The sequence below is a fragment of the Trichosurus vulpecula genome, chromosome 2 (assembly GCF_011100635.1).
Source record: "Trichosurus vulpecula isolate mTriVul1 chromosome 2, mTriVul1.pri, whole genome shotgun sequence".
NCBI lineage: Eukaryota > Metazoa > Chordata > Mammalia > Diprotodontia > Phalangeridae > Trichosurus > Trichosurus vulpecula.
In genome coordinates this window covers 196959814-196978289 of record NC_050574.1, presented here as the reverse complement: position 1 = coordinate 196978289, position 18476 = coordinate 196959814, and the positions used below count along the sequence as shown (strand labels likewise).

At 35.6% G+C, this 18476-nt stretch overlaps 1 protein-coding gene across 4 annotated transcripts in view; it reads right to left on the bottom strand.

Moving 5' to 3' along the window:
• NBEA (neurobeachin) overlaps nucleotides 1-18476 on the bottom strand; it is a 768499-nt gene that overhangs the window by 435082 nt on the left and 314941 nt on the right. For all 4 annotated transcript variants that reach the window (XM_036747790.1, XM_036747792.1, XM_036747793.1 and 1 more), the window contains one exon: nucleotides 1191-1318. In XM_036747790.1, coding sequence (XP_036603685.1) covers nucleotides 1191-1318 — 128 coding nt within the window. The remainder of the gene's footprint in view (nucleotides 1-1190; nucleotides 1319-18476) is intronic.

Below are 18476 nucleotides of genomic sequence, written 5' to 3'. Positions count from 1 at the left end.
CAGTCAAGGGCAGTTGTTAGACAGTCAATCAATAAATATTTATTAAGTGCCCACCATGTGTGCTTAATAATATGTGCAAAGCACTGAGGATACAAAGACAGATAAAAAACAGTTCTTCTCTCAAGGGGCTCCTAGTCTAATGAGGAAGACAACAAGCTTGAGACAATGAATGTCCAAGGGGCAAGCAGTTCACTATTGTAAATGAACAACTTGGTATATTTTGAAGATATTTTTAATTAATATTCACAACTAGCCTTCCTCATTCCTTTTCAATAAATCTGTCCAGAACAGGGAGGTGAAGTAAAAAAGGTGGTAGTAACCATGTTGGAGAAAAAAGACAGGGACCTAGTTTGTATGTAGCTATGGATAAAGTGAATAGCTAGCTGGCACAGGGTCTGGTACATATTAGGCACTTAATAAATGATTGTTGACTTTATGTGAGTAGATAGCTACATATACAGTAGCCTTCCCAGTGTGATACAGAAAGGTCATAGGTCAATCATATTGAAGAGATTAGGACATGCTCTCACAGAACATAACAGTTTTGTTCCTTTTTCTTATTTCTAAATTTACATTCACCAAGAATTAGTTCTCACTGGCTTTTTTTTTAAGTTCTGTTCTGATTGATCATGGAATTAATAAGGACTGATTGGAGAAATGCACATTTTGCCCATTATTATGCACAGATACAGATGCAAAATATGAGATGTTTTCCCAGTTTCTTCCTATATGGCCTCCAAGAATGTGCTTTTTATTCATTTTCTTTATACATTCATTAAATTATGCTCCCCACTGCATATGAAATTACTTAACTTACTCAATGAAATTTAATTCAGAAAACATTTATTAGACACTTCACAGTGTCATGGGGGTGGAGTAGTAGTTGCTTTTTGATGAGATTCCCCACCATTCTGTCCTGGTTCTTCTCTTGATCCATGGAACATATTTCTGAAATGGCTAATCAGGGCTTAAAGCTGTAGTGTGTGGTTCTGGAACAAAGCAGATGTTGACTTTCCTTCCTATATTTGTGCAAGTTGTCTCTACCATTACCAGATATCACATTTCTTTAGTAATTATTTCTTTCAAAAATACACACTGCTTCAAAGCACACGGGTTGATATACAGGAAAAATATTTAACACAGACACAGCAAAAAAATAAAAAAAAGAAAGAAAGAAAAAGAAACTGTACCTTCAATCAACAGCTCTTGTCCATGACTACCAAGTAGTGTGCGAGAGAGGAATGGGGCAAAGTCTACAAATATTTCACGAAGAAGAGGGGCAACTTTTTCTAAAGCTCTTTCAAGTTTTGCGGTGATGCTGTTGAAAATAAGATATGAAAACTAACATCAATAATTGCAAATAGTAATGATGTTCATATTAAGCTTTAACATCTTCAGGTTGCTTTACATATATTTTATCATTCAAGCCTCACAACAGTCCTGTGACATAAATATTATTGTTTTTATTTTCAAATGAGGAAACCAAGGATGATAGAGGTAAAGTGACTTGCTCAAGGTCCCATAAATAGAAAATATCAGGTGGTAGGATTTGAATCCAAATGTTCCTGCCTGCAGACCCAACACTACACCCACTATACCACAATCAGTTTAGCTTTTAATTTAGCTTTTTTTTTTCCAAAAAGGTTATCAAAGCACAATTCTCTACCCGATTGGTTGGAGACCAATGTTATGAAAGCTGATGAGAAACAAAAACAGTTTTTCATAGACATAGAAGAATGCTTGAAATGTCGGCATCAAATTGAAGTATACTTTTGCACATTACAAAGCTCTATACAGTAAGAATGTCTATAAGAGTTGACATTAGAATCTCTATCCAGGGAAGCCTATAATATTGTCATAATTGAAAGTTCTATATAAAATGGGTTTCCATTTCCTAGTGTGGGATTAGAGATGGATGAGTAATAAAACCACAATGCCTAAACCTTTGAATTATGTGATAAAACACAAGCCAAAGTCATGTTCCCAAAGGTTCTTTATCCCTTCCTAGGAAGCCTAGTATAAGAACATATAGGCACATATCCTCAAAGAGTTGTTTCCCTCTACTTGAGTAATTATATAATCCAATATTGATTAATTATATAATCCAATATTGATTATCTTCATTCAAAAGCAGAAGTATGGATAATTGAAAATAATAGGGAAACTATAAGTCACATTCATTTAAAACAACTGATGAAAGGGAAGAGAGTCTTGGATTATACTAGCTATTAAGGAAAAGTAGCCTGAGATTAGAATTTTGAGGCAATGGGAGTGGAGCCAAGTTGGTAGAATAAGAGGAGGAACTCACCTGAACTCTCCCATATTCCCTTCCAAACAACTTTAAAATAAGGCTTCAAATTGATTTATGGAGTATCAAAACCAACAAGAAGGTCAGGTGAAACAGTTTTCCAGCCCAAGTTGACTTAGAAGGTCAAGAAGAAAGGTCTGTCTCCTGGGAGTTGGCCTGAAGCACAGTACAGGCTGTGCTGTGGTTCGAGTGGTGGGCCTTAGAGGTGTCAACATCAGAGGTGATGGCACCTTCTGGAGGTCTCAGCCCACTGACAGTAAGGGGATCAGACAACTGGTCCAAAGAGATTATAAAGGATCCTTTGCTGGCACTGAGTGGAGGACCCTTTTGCATTGCCCATACACAGGTGTTCAGGTTGCAGTCCCAAAGTGAAAAGTAGCACTAGCACTTGCAGCCAGAGGAGCAGGGGGCATGGCCCCAATTCCAAGGCAGGAAGGAGCACTAGTGATTGAGACTGCAGTGGAGCAGGGTACCTGGTCACATTTCCTGAGCCAAGAAGAGTGCTGTGGCTTCAAGGAAACAAGATCCCTTTCTCAGTAAAGACCAGAACACAGGCCAGGAGAGTAGTGCTCACACCTCTCCTTAGATCCTACCACCTTGGAAACACTGAAAAGAAAGAGACAGCTAGAACTAGCTCTGAAAACAGCAGCATGAAAAACCTCAAGCTTGGGAGAGTTCCCCCTACCCCCACCCCATCAGGACAGCCCAACTTTAATATAAAGTTAAAAGTTAAGAGACAAACAGGAAAAATAAGCAAACAAAGCAAAAATAAAACAAAACTAACAGTGGTTACTATGGTAACAGGGAAGGTCAAGATACAAATTCAGAAGAAAACAACAATATCAAAACTACTATATCTAAAGAATCAAAGAAAAGTGGGAACTGAACATAAGCCCAACAAGAAATCCTAGAAGGAATCAAAAAGGATGTTAAAAATAAAATAAGAGAAATGACAGCAATGCAAGAAAATAATGAAGAGTCAACAGACTGGTAAAAGAAGCACAAAAAATGCTGAAGAAAATAACACCTTAAAAAAACAGAATTGATCAAATGGTAAAAGAGGAATAAGAATCCAATGAAGAGCAAAACTCCTTAAAAAGCAGAACCAGGGGGGAGGGGTGAAGGGTGGGGAAGAAATACAAAAATTCACTGAAGGAAAGAACTCCTTAAAAAATGGAATTGGTCAAATGGAAAAGGAGGTACAAAAGCTTAACAAAGAAAATAATTACTGGAATATGAAAATTGGGCAAGGAGATTACTGACTCCATGAGACATCAAAAAAAAAAAAAAACCAAAAAAACCCAAAATCCAAACATTGAAAAAAAAAGAGGAAAATGTGAATATCTCATCAGACAAACAAGTGGCATAGAAGATAGATTGAGAGATAATTTAAGAATTACTGAACTATCTAAAAGCTACGATCAAAAAAGAACCTACATATCATCTTTCAAGAAATTACCAAGGAAGACCTGAACAGATATCCTAGAACCAGAGGGTAAAATAATCATTGAAAGAATCCACAGATCACCTTATGAAAGAGATAACAAGATAAAAAATCCCAGGAACATTAAAGTTAAATTCCAGAGCCCCCTGGTGAAGGAGAAAATATCGTAAGCAGCCAAAAAGAGACATTTCAAATATTGTGGAGCTACCATGAGGATACAGAAGATTTAGTAGTTTTCATAGTAAAGGATCAAAAGGCTTGGAATAGGACATTCTGGAAGGCAAAGGAGACAAACAATCAGTTACTCAGCAAAACTGATCATTATCTTCCAGGGGAAAAAACTGACATTTAATGAAGTAGGGGAGTTTCAAGTATTCTTGATGAAAGTGCCAGAACTGAACAAAAAAATATGACTTTTGAATACAAGATTCAAAAGAATCATAAAAAGGTAAACAGGAAAGAAAAAACATAAGGGATTCAATAAAGTTAAACTGCTTACATTCCCATAGGGAAAGATGATAATTATAATTTCTAAGAATGTTATCATTTATGAGGGCAGTTAGAAGAAGTATACATAGACTGCACAGTTGTGAGTTGGGTATGATAGCATGCTTAAAAAAAATTAAGGGATGAGAAAAAGATGCACGAGGAGAAGGAGGAAGGGAGAGGAAGAACAGGGAAAATTAATTCACGCAAAAGAGGTGTCGAAGGAAAAGTCCCTACAATGGAGGAGAATATGGGACTTAGGAAGGCGGACAATGCTTAAACCTTACTCTCACTGTAATTAGCTCAAAGAGGGAACAACATACACACTCAGTTGGGTATAGAAATCTATCTTGCCTGACGGAAACAGGGGAAGAAGACGAGAGAAGGTGGGGGGGAGTGACAGAAGGGAGGACAGATTAAAGGAGATAGTGGTCAGAAGCAAAACACTTTTGAGGAGGGGCAAAGCAAAATGAGAGAGAGAGAGAGAGAGAGAGAGAGAGAGAGAGGCAGAAAAAAAATAGGATGGAGAGAAGTACACAGTAATCATAACTGTGAATGGGATGAACTCACCCATAAAACGGAAGCAGATAGGAGATTGGATCAAAAACCAGAATCCAACAATATTTTGTTTACAAGAAACACACTTGAAACAGAGAGACACACAGAGTAAGGAGCTGGAGCTTCAGCTGAGGCAAAAAAAAAAAAAAAGAGCAGGGGTAGCAATCATGATCTCAGAGAAAGCAAAAATAGACCTAATTAAAAGAGATAAGCAAGGAAGCTACATTCTGTTAAAAGGTACTTTGTACAATGAAATAATATCAATACAAAACATATATGCCCCAAATAGCATAGCATTCAAATTCTTAAAGGAAAAGTTAAATGAGTTACAGGAGCAAAGAGACAGTAAAACTATATTAGTAGGGTACCTATAGTTTCCTTATCATAATTAGATGAATCTAACCATAAAAATGAAAGAGGTTAAGGGGATGAATAGAATTTTAGAAAAGTTAGAAATGATAGATTTCTAGAGAAAACTGAATGAGAATAGAGAAGAGTATACCTTTTTCTAAGCTGTTGTACCTGGCTGTTTCACAAAAATTGACTGTGTATTAGGGCAATAAAACTTCACAAACAAATGCAGAAAAGCAGAAATACTGAATGCATCCTTTTTTAGGCCACACTGCAATAAAAATCATATTCAATAAAGGGATATGAAAACATAGATTAAAAATTAATTGGAAAAAAATTAATTGGAAACCAAACAATCTAATCCTAAAGAAAGAGTGGGTCAAATAACTAATCTTAGAAACAATAAATAATTTCATTAAAAATAATGACAATAATAAGACAAAATACTAAATGTATGGGGATACAGCTGAAGTAGTACTTCACGAAAAATTTTTATCTTGAAGGCTTATATCATGTAATGGTAATCAGGGTGGGACTTTTTTTTTTTTCTGCTTTCTCTTTTGGAATGCTGAGGCAATCAAGTACCTTTGATTGAATCTTGTCTTTCAAATGTAATGGCAACCAAATTGGACTTCTTGTTGTCTTTGTTCTGGAGTGCTTCTCAGCACTAAGGAATCTTTGATTGAATTGGGAGTCTTTGATGACCTGCTTACGCCAAGGGAAGGCCTGGGTCACATGAGTTTGATCAATGGTTGTGATGCCCTTTGACCCCAAGACTTGTATATAAGATTAGAGGTTAGCATTTTGCCTTTGGGGGCACACTCATTGAAAGAGTGTTGGTAACAAAACTCTGGGTAAGCCATTGAAGCAGCCCCCTAGCTTTGAAAACCCAGATATTGGTGCTTCTCTGGTAACTATGTATTGTGATTTGGTTAGACACAAATGTTGATCTGTTTATATTGTCTCTGTTTGTAATTTCTGTTTGTATTTGATCTGAAGTTCAGGGTGCTAGCTTTTCCCCCTGAACTAAGTGAATGGTGTATGCATGTTTAATTAAAGTAAGATTGTTAACCCCTTAAAATTGCTTTCCTTAGAAAAGCAGATCAAAGAAACTGTGCTAGCAGCCCTCCTATGTGCTGGTGGTTATTGGTCTTACACTGCCACAGCAGCTATGAGCAACATTGTTGTTACATATCAATAAAATATAGAAAGAGTAGATCAATGAATTGGGCATACAACTTTTAAAAAAATCTACAAAAAACCCAAATAACCAAGATGCAAATGAAGCAATTATTGGGAGAAATTTTGCTCAATTGTATGCCAATAAATCTAACCATTTAAGTTAAATAAAAATTTACAAAAATATAAATTGGTGATATTATTATTTTATTTTTCCCCAATTTCATGTAAAAACAATTTTTCACATTTTTAAAATTTTGAGTTCCAAATTCTCTTTCTCTCTTTCCTCTCCCCCTTCATTGAGAAGGCAAGCAATCTGATATAGGTTATACATGTACATTCAGGCGAAACATATTTTCATATTAATCATGCTGTGAAAGAAAACAGACCAAAGGAAAAAAAAAGCTCAAGAGAAATAAAGTAAAAAAAATAAAAAATTATGCTTCAATCTGCATTCAGACTCCATCAGTTTTTTTCTTTGGGGGCAGCCAGCATGTTCTTCAGAATTGTCTTCAATCATTGTGTTGCTGAGAGGCAGTCAAAATTGATCATCATATAATATTGCTATTACTGTATATAATATCCTGGTTCTGCTCACTTCACTTTGCATCAGTTCATAGAAGCCTTTCCAGGTTTTTCTGAGAACATCCTGTTCATCAATTCTTATAAGAGAATAGTATTCCATCACAATCAAACACCACAACCTGTTTAGCCATTCCCCAGTTGATGGGCAGCCTCTCAATTTCCAATTCTTTTCCACCAATAAAAGAACTAAAATCAATATCTTTGCACATATAGGTCCTTTTCTCTTTAAAAAATCTCTGCTAAATCTTATGTTATCCTGACTGTGGCTCCATGATATTTGAATTATTTCTTTCTGACTGCTTGTAATATTTTCTCCTTGACCTGGGCACTCTGGAACTTAGGAGTTTTCATTTTGGGATCTCTTTTCGGAGCTGATTGGTAGATTCTTTCAATTTCTATTTTGCCCGCTAGTTCTAGAATAGGAGGGCAGTTTTCCTTTGTAATTTCTTGAAAGATGACGTATAGGCTCTTTTTATCATGGCTTTCAGGTAGTCCAATAATTTTTAAATTGTCTATCTTCATTTACTTTCCAGGTCAGTTCTTTTTCCAAAGAGATATTTCACATTTTCTTCTCTTGTTTTTTTCCCAAGTTTTAGATTTTGTTTTATTGTTTTTTGCTGTCTCATGAAGTCAGTAGCTTCCACTTGCACAATTCTCATTTTCAAGGAATTGTTTTCTTCAGTGAGCTTTTGTATCTCCTTTTCCATTTGGCCAATTTTGCTTTTTAAGAATTCTTCTCTTCAGTGAATTTTTCTATATTTTTCTTTCCATTTGGCCAGTTCTGCTTTCCAGGGAGTTCTTCTCTTCTCTGTGTATCCTTTATAATTTGGCCCATTTTGTTTAAGATGTGATTTTCTTCAATATTTTTTGTGTGCCTCCTTTACCAAGCTGTTTACTCTGTTTTCATTTTCTTGCATCAGTGTCATTTCTTTTTCCAATTTTTCCTCTGCCTCTCTTATTTGATTTTTGAAATCTTTTTTGACCTCTTCCAGGTAGTCACATTTATCTCTGAGGCTTTAGATGCAGCATCTTTGACTCTGTTTTCTTCTGAGTTTGTGTTTTGATTTTCCCAATCATCATAGTAATTTTCTATAGTCAGGAACTTTTTTATTGTTTGCTCATTTTTCCAGCTTATTTCTTGACTTTTAACTTTACGTTAAACTTGTGCTCTGCTCCCAGGGTAGTGGGGGGCACTGTCCCAAGCTTCAGGTTTTTCTACCACTGTTTTCAGACCTAGTTCTGGAAAGTCTGTAACCTTTCAGTTCTTCAAATGTGGTATATGATCTAAGGAGAGGTAGGTTTACTCTTCTCCTGGCCTGTTCCCTGGTGTGCGAGTGACCGCAAACACTCTTTTCTTCTCTGGAACTGTGACCAGGATCCTCTCATTTCTGCAGCTGCAATGCGCTATTGCTCCTACTCGCTCTGGGACTGTGAGTCAAGACCAGGGCCATGGATCCACATATGGACTACCCAACAGAGTCCTGAACACAGTGACACCAAAGAAGCCTCTATAGTCTCCTTCTGACCAGCTGTCTCACCTCCTTAATAGCTATGGAAGCATCCATTGCCACTATTTATTCAGTTGTCCCTTAAGGCCTTCTCCTAGGCTGCCTGCTGACCTTCTAAGTTTTCTTGGGCTGGAAAACTCTTTCACACCATCATTTCCAGAATTTATTTTGAGGAGTTATTTAAAGTGGTTTGGAGGGAAATTTCCGAGAACTCAGGTGAGTCCCTGACTTTTCTCCACTATCTTTGCTGTGCCCCAAATTACCTAGATTAACTGAAGAAGAAATAGAATACTTATGAGCCTTGAATTAAGGAAATTATTAATTTTGAAGGGAGGTGAATCCCCTGATTTTAGACATAAAAATTTGAGATTTCAGTGGGATATCCAAGTAGAAGCATAGAGCAGATAATTACTGACATAGGCCTGGAATTGAGGACAGTGATTATGAGTGTAAATTTGAGTAAATTTGAGAATCATCTGCAAAGAGATAATAATGAAACCCAGGAGAACTGCTGAAATTATTATATTAAAAAGATGAAGAGAAAAGAAGCAGGGTCCAGAACAGAGCTGTCACAGACACTTAACAGTTGTCAAAAGATAATGAATCAGCAAAGAAGAGTAAGACGGAACAGTCACAGATAGGATAAATAGAAGAGAGAAGTGTCACAAAAGGCTAAGGAGAAATGAGCATCCATCAGGATACCAGGTGGTTAACAGTGTTAATAGTTAAAGAGAAGTCAAGAAGAACAAGAACTGAATAAAGCTAGTAAGATTATTGTTAACTTTTGAGAAAGCAGATTCAATAGAATGATGGCAGTGAAAGCCAGATCACAAGATCATGCAGATTAAAGAGTATTTGGGAGATGAGGTTTAGGAAGCAAGTGTTGATGAGTCTTTTTAGGAAGTTAATTAAGAGAGGGAGAAGATACAGGATAACTTGAGAGGATGGTAAGATTAAATGGAAATATTCTTTTTTTAATTATGGGGAAGACCTCACAATATTTGTAGTCAACAGAGAAAGAATTAGCAGGGATGTAATGAAAATGAGACAGGGAAAATGATGAGCAGTGTGACCTACCAAAGGAGAGGGGAAAAGAGGGTACTAAAGGCACAGATGCTATCCTGAATGTGGTATGGTGAAACACTTACGGTTATGGGGTTTAAACAGTCTTCTAATTGAAATTGTATTCCAATAACCTCAGGCAGAAATAATTCTTAAAGTGGTTTATACAGCCCCAATTTCCCAACCATGCAACATACTGCAGTAAATTCACAGGGGAGCCCAAGATATTTAAATTTTTGACCTAACTACTTAATAAACAAAAGTTAGGTATTTCTTTTCTTTTGGCCTAAGGGTGATGTGAAAAAATTGCTAAGACACTAAGGGAGCTGTGAACTGACAAAATTTGGGAACCTCTGGGCTACAGAATAAAAACCAATCCATCGGGGGAAAAAGACTAAAAAGGCACTTGTCACAAAGTTTCCTTGAAGCCTCAAAAGCTTCCCACAAAAGTTTCAAGAAGTACTTTTACATTCTTTTTGCCTAGAGGGCACACAACTATGTCCCAGATCATTACACTTAGGAGCAAAGCTAACCCAAACTGCCCCATGTCTGCACCACAACTTACTTTTGAAACTGTGCTGGCTACTATTCTGCGAGTATGTGAAGTTAAATTATACATTCCCAGTTCCTGCCCCAGAAGGTGTGCCAAGGAGAAATGCTAAATTTTCCTCAGTGACTAAAATAAAGGAAGACAGATCCAGTGATGATGATGATGGTGGCTGAAATTTATATAGCTATTAATGATTTATAAAATGCTTTCCTATATATTATCTCACATGAGCATCGTAACAACCTTGTGAAGTGTGTGCTCATTATCCTCATTTTATAGATGTGAAAACTTAGGTCAAGTGTCTTGGCCTGGGTTCCCCAGCTATGAAGTTTCTGATGTGAGATCTGACACTTAATCTTTCTGTCTCCGAATTTAGCGTTCTATCAATTATTCAATGTTATTTATCCATAATAATAACTGGCACATACGGTGCTTCAAAGTTCACAAAACACTTTATGTGCATTATCTCATTTGATTCTCAAAACAACTGTGAGAGAAGGTAGAGACAGTGTGGAGAAGTGGAAACAACACAGTGGCTATGGAATTCTGCCACCAATACTGACACCAGTATTATTACCTTGAGAAGGTCATTCAACTAGCCTTTCTGGGCTTCCATTTTCTTATCTGCAAAATGAAGGGGATGGACTAAATGGGCTCTGCAGTCCTTTCTAACTCTAAATCCAGGGCACTATGGCTAAGGGTAAGTATTCAACAAAATGGGGAAGACAGAGACCCTTACAATGTCTCTTGAGCCAGGATATTATGTTACTCGTTAAGATAAGAGACATGAAAATGAACAGTTCCTGTTCTCAAGGAATTTGAATTCTTGAGGGAGACAACATATACACATGTTAGCATATACAGAATAAATACAAAATAGGATCATAAGAGCATACATTTATACCTAGAAAGGTCCTTATAAGACATTGTTCCAATACTCTTATTTTACAAGTAAAGAATTGAGACCAAGAGGTTAAGTTTCTTTCCTAGAGTCACATAGCTACAATCTGAGACAGTATTTTAATCCAGAACTTTCTGACTCCAAGAACAGCACTCTACCCACTAAACCACAGTGCAATTACCAAAGTAATTAAATACAAATTAGGGAGGCAGGACTCTAGCAGTAGGGGAAAGGGGGATTTTGTAAAGTAATAGCTTTTATGTACAAAGTAGTATTTGAGCTGTTGTCCTGAGATAAGGAGGTGTTAAGGGCAAGGGTGAAGGCAAAAGAGATATACAGATATAAAAAATGGAATACTATATAGAAGGAACAGAGGGAACAGGACGTTAGGTTGGAGAAAGGACAATAATATATGCAAGGAGGCTAGAAAGACTGGTTGGGAACAGTTTGTAAAGGACTTTAAAAGCCAGGGTGGGGGGGGTGGTTTACATTTTTTCCTAGAGGTCACTAGAGAGCCACTAGAATTTGCTAAGTAAAGAAGTGACAAGATCATAACTATACTTAAGGAAATTCACTTTAGTAGCTTTATAGAAGATGGAGTGGAGTGAGAAATTTGAAACAGCTAGAGATGTAATAAAAATTAGTTCAGTTTAAACATAGGGGTTAGTATAATAGCCCCCAAGGTCCATCTGCTTTTGAAACCCTGTAGGTCATCATCCAAATTCCCCATCCCCCCACCAGTCAATTTTTCTTTCCATCCCCCTCAACCTTCCTAGCCCTAAATTACTCACCACTTCCACTGTGCCCTCTAGAATGCCTGTTCCATAAGCAACAAACTTCCCTTCATCCTAAATCTCTGCAATATACTTATTGATTCTCCTTCAAATACCCTAATCACTCAATTTCTCAACCTATTCATTTTCCATGATCTACTTCTCTATTTTATCTTAGCTATACACAGATACATACACGTGATCTTGCCACCACCCAAAAATGTATCACTTCTATGTTTAAGAATTCTGAAATCCCCCTATCCAAAACTGGCTTTTCACCTCTCTCTGCCTTTCCCTATAAAAAGTCTACTGTTTGTCTACACCATGACCTCTGATTCCTTGATCCCTCAATTCTCTCCCTGGCCGTTTCCCCTTGCATTAGCCTTTCTCTTGTATTTTCTCCATCTTACCCCTGGGTAAACTAATTCATCTCTACACCATCTTTTTCTCTTGAACCCCTAAACCCCACATCACTTCTCTGTCTGCACCCTGCCACCCCTCAGCCTTGGATCACTCCCACTCCCATGTGCTAGTCAGCCATTCTAAGGCCACTACAAATATATGTTGTACCACCTCAACTGGGCCTTCACTGCTGATAGGCAATAATACTATAACTTTTCTATCAATTTATCTCATTCTCCACAGGAGTTCTTCCAAACTTTTTCATTCCTCCTCAAACCTCTCTTGGATCCTATTCTCTGAACACTTTCAGCTGAAAACTTTGTCTCAAATTTTACAGAAAAATGCAGGACATTCACCATAAGCTCCCTTTTCCTCATCTTATGTCATTTATAGACAGATACATATGTATGTACACCTTCTACCACTATCTCCTTTTTCATCCCTGTTTCACATGAGATTGCTTCACTCCTTACCAAGTCTAATCCCTCTACTTGTTCAAGCAATGAAGATTAGTTTGCATCCTAATGCTTTTTATTTAACTCCAAAAAGTAGCAATTTTATCCACCAAATTAATAAAATGTTAAATATAAATACCAGCAAAATACTGGCTTATCCCAGGACCATTTCTATCTGCACTCTACTGAGCAAGATAAAACCAGTGATGTTTCTATAATAGTTAATAACAATGGGCCAGTCAAATCAAGGCAGTTACAAGAAGATTAACACTTAATTACTAAAAAGGAAGAAGGGGATAGATAAACATTTTCACAACAGTTACAGAATGTTAAGTATAAAAGAATGTCAGCCAGAAAGTGAATTGTCCTGGAGACATTTCTGAATCCCATTAAAAAAAAAAAACAGATGATAATGGAAAATACATGGAAAGCTTTGAAGTGATAGCATTTATGGCCTCATATCAATCCAGTGAGATAGATACTGTAAGTATTACTATCCCCATTTACAGATAAGTTTAGAGAACATAGAATATGTAAACAGTATTGCAAATTTATCAGTTTTTAATTTAGAACTCCTCTTGAGGAATAAAAAGTTAATTCTGCTTTTATTTAGAATACTGTAAAAACTGTGGGCTCCAGTTCTAATAAACTCCCTTATGGTTATGTCTATTCATAAAATTAAGGATACTTTTTTTTGTCTGTTAAAAGCTAACCTGGGGCAATTCTACAAAGTGCTTAGTAAAATACTTCTTTGGTAGAAGCCACAACAAAGCCATGATGCAATGTTTTAAATTTAATTTGGTGCTGCAGTGGTTTGAGAAAATGCTTCTATTGGATGCAGCTGCTTTGTGTTACTCTGAATGTTTTCACTACAACTGTTGCAACTCTACATAGCAATAAATGTAACTGACTTACAACAGAAAGTTGAACACTATGGTGAAGGAATATTGTTGCAATGGGTTAGAGAATAAATAACGATTTACTTGGAACAAAAGAACTGTATAATTTAGAATCACAGAGTCTCATAACTGGAAAAAACTTCAGGGATCACACTTTGTTCAAAACGTATGAAGGAGTAATCACTTCTAATAGATTTCATACCCCATGCTACTGGTTATAAGGACTGTGGACAGAGTTGTTAATCATCAGAATACACAGGATTTAGAGCAGAAAGGGGCCTCAGCAGTCACCTGTTCCACTTCCCTCATTTTACAAAGGAGAAAACTGAGGTCCGGAGAGGTTAAGTGACTTAATATTTGTGCAGGTTGTAAGGAGTAAAATCTGGATTCAAATCCAGGTATTCTGATTCCAAATCAAGTATTCTGTTCACTGAACCACACTAAAGTTTTTTGTTTGTTTTTTTAATGGGAAAAAACTGGTGCAACTAATGAAATTCAACCTAAGCAGAATAAGCAATTTCCTGCCCTTATATAATATGGCTAAAAGAACTATTTGAGAAATGTTGTTACTATTAAGTGATTATGTAAAATTTGTTTATAGAAAATGTTATGACATTTTAATAATTCTATTTTATAACCACTAAGGAATATATAATTTCATCAGTGCATATTAAGGAACCTTATAGAAAGGTTGAGTGAAATGTTCAAGTAAACAAAGAGGAAAAGATTAAGTTAAAATGCTTGATTATACAAAAGCCTATATACTAATCTATTGAAAATAAAAATGACCAAAAAGTAGTTTTGTCAATAAAATGACAATCATCTGGCATGTCCTTCCCCCCCCCCCCAACTGACTACTTACGCAAGATTAATTTAATTGTCTAAACACCTGGTATTGTGTTAACACAATTTCAGAATTTGTGACATAGCATCTCCAAGGTAATATAACTTTTTTGGTGGTAGTCACCAAACAACAAAAATGCTAATAAAAATGCATTCATTTTGTTCAATTTAATATTTAAAATTAAAATCTGATTTTATTTTTCCTTCATGTCTTCTGAATGGATTTACTAAATAACATAAAACCTTTAAACGTCATGTATGCTCTGAGAAATCTGATAAGGTTACCAGGAAATTAAAAAATGGAAGCTAAGTACTATCCGTCTTTGTTCAAGAAGTTTACTGCCTTTATATGGTATGCTGAATTCCAAATAAACATGTTCCAGGTTTTATTGAATTTAATGCATCTCTGGGGATGTCCCCAGATAACTGTAAAAGCTTCCTGGAGTACATGTTTGGGAATTAGTAATTGCTTGTTTTGCAGAAATGGAAGGAAACTAAAATATAAATGGATCTAAGGAAGAGAAGAAGACAGAAGAGGAAAAACTCAATTTCCAATTAACATATCAAATGGAACTCCACAAAAATTACTAGGCTGAAATTTAGGTGGGACCTCCAAAATACTGTGCAGCAAAATGACATATAACAAAATAAACACATAAACCATTAAGCTGAGGATGTCAGAAATCTAAATAGCAAATGTAAAAATTGAAATAAAATTCCTAACAACCATTAAGGTTAAATAGATGCAGCATCAAAAAGGCTTAATTATTTTTGTTTATTATTGATTTATAATAATATTTTGGAAGGGAATAATTATAGAAATGTCAGTTGATATTTTGGGCTTTTTAAAGATCTAAACTGGTAAGTAACCTGGAAAATTTAAAATTCTCTAATTTCAATCTGAGAAAATGTTAGACTTAAATAAATTGCCTATGAGGTTTAATATGTTTGAGAATTGCTAAATTTTTTTTTTACTAAATGTGTGTATATATATATATATATAGATATGTATGTATGCATGCATATACATATGCATGCATATTCAAATATGTGTCATCAAAGAAATGAATGGTAAAAAAAAAGATGGGGGAGTCACATGTCAAAAATGAGGGATAACAGATGGAAAGGACAGCCAGAGTGTTCCACTGGTATTCTTACAATGTCAGGAGAAACTGAAGAAAAGCACCCAGCATGCTGAGTGGAACCCCTGCAGATAACTTACAGTAGGACTTAGACAAGAGTCACACAGGATAGGTAGGCTTAGTTGTTTCCAAGGATTTTCAAATGGATGAGAACACAGATACATTTGATTGAGTATATGTCTGAAAGAATTTTCCCACCTGACTGGGAGAAGGATTTTTAAAAAAATATATATTTATTTTTAGTTTTCAATATTCAGTTCTACAAGCTACTGAGTTTTAAATTTTTCCCTGCCTCCATCCCCTCTCCCATCCCCAAGATGGGGTGCAATCTGATATAGACTCTACATACACATTCATGTTAAACATATTTTCACATCAGTGATATTGTAAAGAAGAATTAGAGCCAATGGGATGAACCACAAGAAAGAAGAAATAAAACAAAACAGAGATAGTAAATAATATGGTTCAATCTGCATTCAACTCCGTACTTCTTTCTCTGGATGTGGATAGCATTTTCCATCATCAGCCTTTTGAAGCTGTCTGAGAAACTTGTATTGCTGAGAAGAGCTAAGTAAAAGTTAGTCATTGCACAATGTGGCTGTAAATATGTACAATGTTCTCCTGGTTCTGTTCCCCTCTCTCAGCATCGATTTTAAGTCTTTCCAGGTGTTTCTGAAGTCCACCTGTTCTTCATTTCTTATGGCACAATAGTACTCCATTACACTCATACACCAAAACTTGTTCAGCCATTCCCCAATTGATGGGCAGCCCTTCAACTTCCAATTCTTTGCCACCACAAAAAGAGCTACTATAAATATTTTTGTACATGAGGAACCTTTTCTCATTTTTATGATCTCTGTGGGACACTGCCCTAAAATTGGTATTGCTGGATCAAAGGGTATTCACAGTTTTATAACCCTTTTGGGCTCTCCAAAATGGTTGGATCAATTCACAACTCCACCAACAATGCATTAGTGTTCCAATTTTCCCACATCGTCTCCAGCATTTATCATTTTCCTTTTTTGTCATATTGGAGAATCTGATAGGTATGATGTGTTACCTCAGAGTTGTTTTGATGTGCATTTCTCTAATCAGTAGTGATTTAGAGCATTTTTTCATACAATAGCTTTAATTTCTTCCTCTGAAGACTGCCTGTTCATATCGTTTGACCATTTATCAATTGAGGAATGACTTGTATTTTTTATAAATTTGACTCAATTCTCTATATACTTTAGAAATGAGGCCTTTATCAGAGACACTCATAAAAATTCTTTCTCAGTTTTCTGCTTGCCTCCTAATCTTGGCTGCATTGGCTTTGTTTTGCAAAGACTTTTCAATTTAATGAAATCGAAATTATCCATTTTGCATGTCATAATGTTCTCTATCTCTTGTTGGGCATAAATTGTTTTATTCTGGGAGAAGGATTTTTGATAGCATAATGTTGGTAACTAAAAATAAAAATTCTAATTATAGACCCAACTTTAATGTTATAATTGATTTGCAATATTAAATTCATCTCTAAAAACGGAAATGAGTTACGTTATTCTTTGCCATATAGAAGTTAACAAAATTGTAGAGGTTTATTCATAGCTAAAACCTAAACACAAATTTAGAAATCCGACAATAACATACAAATATATAGCTTTGTCATTGTTCTTTTGGCCACATAAAAAACTATTATGATATACTCTGTACTTGATGTTTATGTTACTTCACTCTACAGTTTAGGCATCATCATTTAACAAAAACTTATAGTAATGATTATTGTGATCATATTTTGATTTAGAGAAGTATAAACTGCCAATGTGTGAAGTCATCCAGTACTTATAAAAATCTGAGTGCTGGTGCTCTTATTTTTATATATGTGTATTATTTGTATGTTAAGTATAATTGTGTAAATGTTGGTAAATATATTTACCTTTATTTGTATGCAGGCATAATATAAAAATAGCTAGTATTTACATAGCACCTTTAAGGATACAAAGCACTTCAATATATTATGTCATTTGATCCTCACAAAACCCCCAGGAAGCAGGCATTATCCCTATTTTACATATAAGGAAACTGAGGCACAGAGCAGTTAAGTGACTTGACCAGGGTTAAATATCTAGTAACTGTTTGATGTAGGTTTTCTCGATTCCAAGTTTTACACTGTGCCAACTAGCTGCCTACATGATATAAACATACAAATGGGTATATATAGACATATCAATGTATTTTCATGTACACATGAGGATGTACATATTTATAAGTGTGAATTTGTGCACACATGGTAAATTCCTAATTATCAGTATCTGCAGTTTAAATCACTGAATTACAATGTGAGCATGGCTTTCTGAGACAATCACTTTTCCTACAGTCAAGAAGTAAGGAAGTACGTGCTCTGTGATTACAAACTTGTTTTGATACAAACCTTACCTGAAACTTGGTTAAGGCAAATATATTTTAAAAACCAAGCTACAGGAAATGCAATATGAGTTTTGGTCATCTATTTTGAACTACCTATGAGAATATTTCTTTATATTAGTTCAATGTGCTATAAATTGACTTGAACACTAAAGCAAGTTTTAAAGAATGGGGAAGAGAAGGAATATTTTCAATAGTTGGCTCGGTAAGCTGCAAGCAATTAGAATTCTCACACAGAGAAAAAATTCAATGGTCTTCTAAGGTGTAAAATAAAACATAATCAAAGAATCAACGAATCTGAGAGCTGGAATATACCTCAAAGACCATGTAATCTAATCTCTCCCTAACCAAGAATTCCCTATATATCACTGACAAGGGGTTATTCCAAGTTATGAGCACATCCTCCTCCCTGTCAGGAGTGGAATTCCATTATTCCTAGAGGACATGCATTTCACAACTCTAATTTTTTAATTTAATTGTTTGATTGGTGCTTTTTGAAACATTGTTGTCATGTCCAAATAACAGCATCCTCTCTACTCTCCACAATGAACACTTTCTTGCAACAAAAATCAAAGTTAAGCTAACTAAAGCTTTGACATACATTATGTAGCAAATACATGAAAA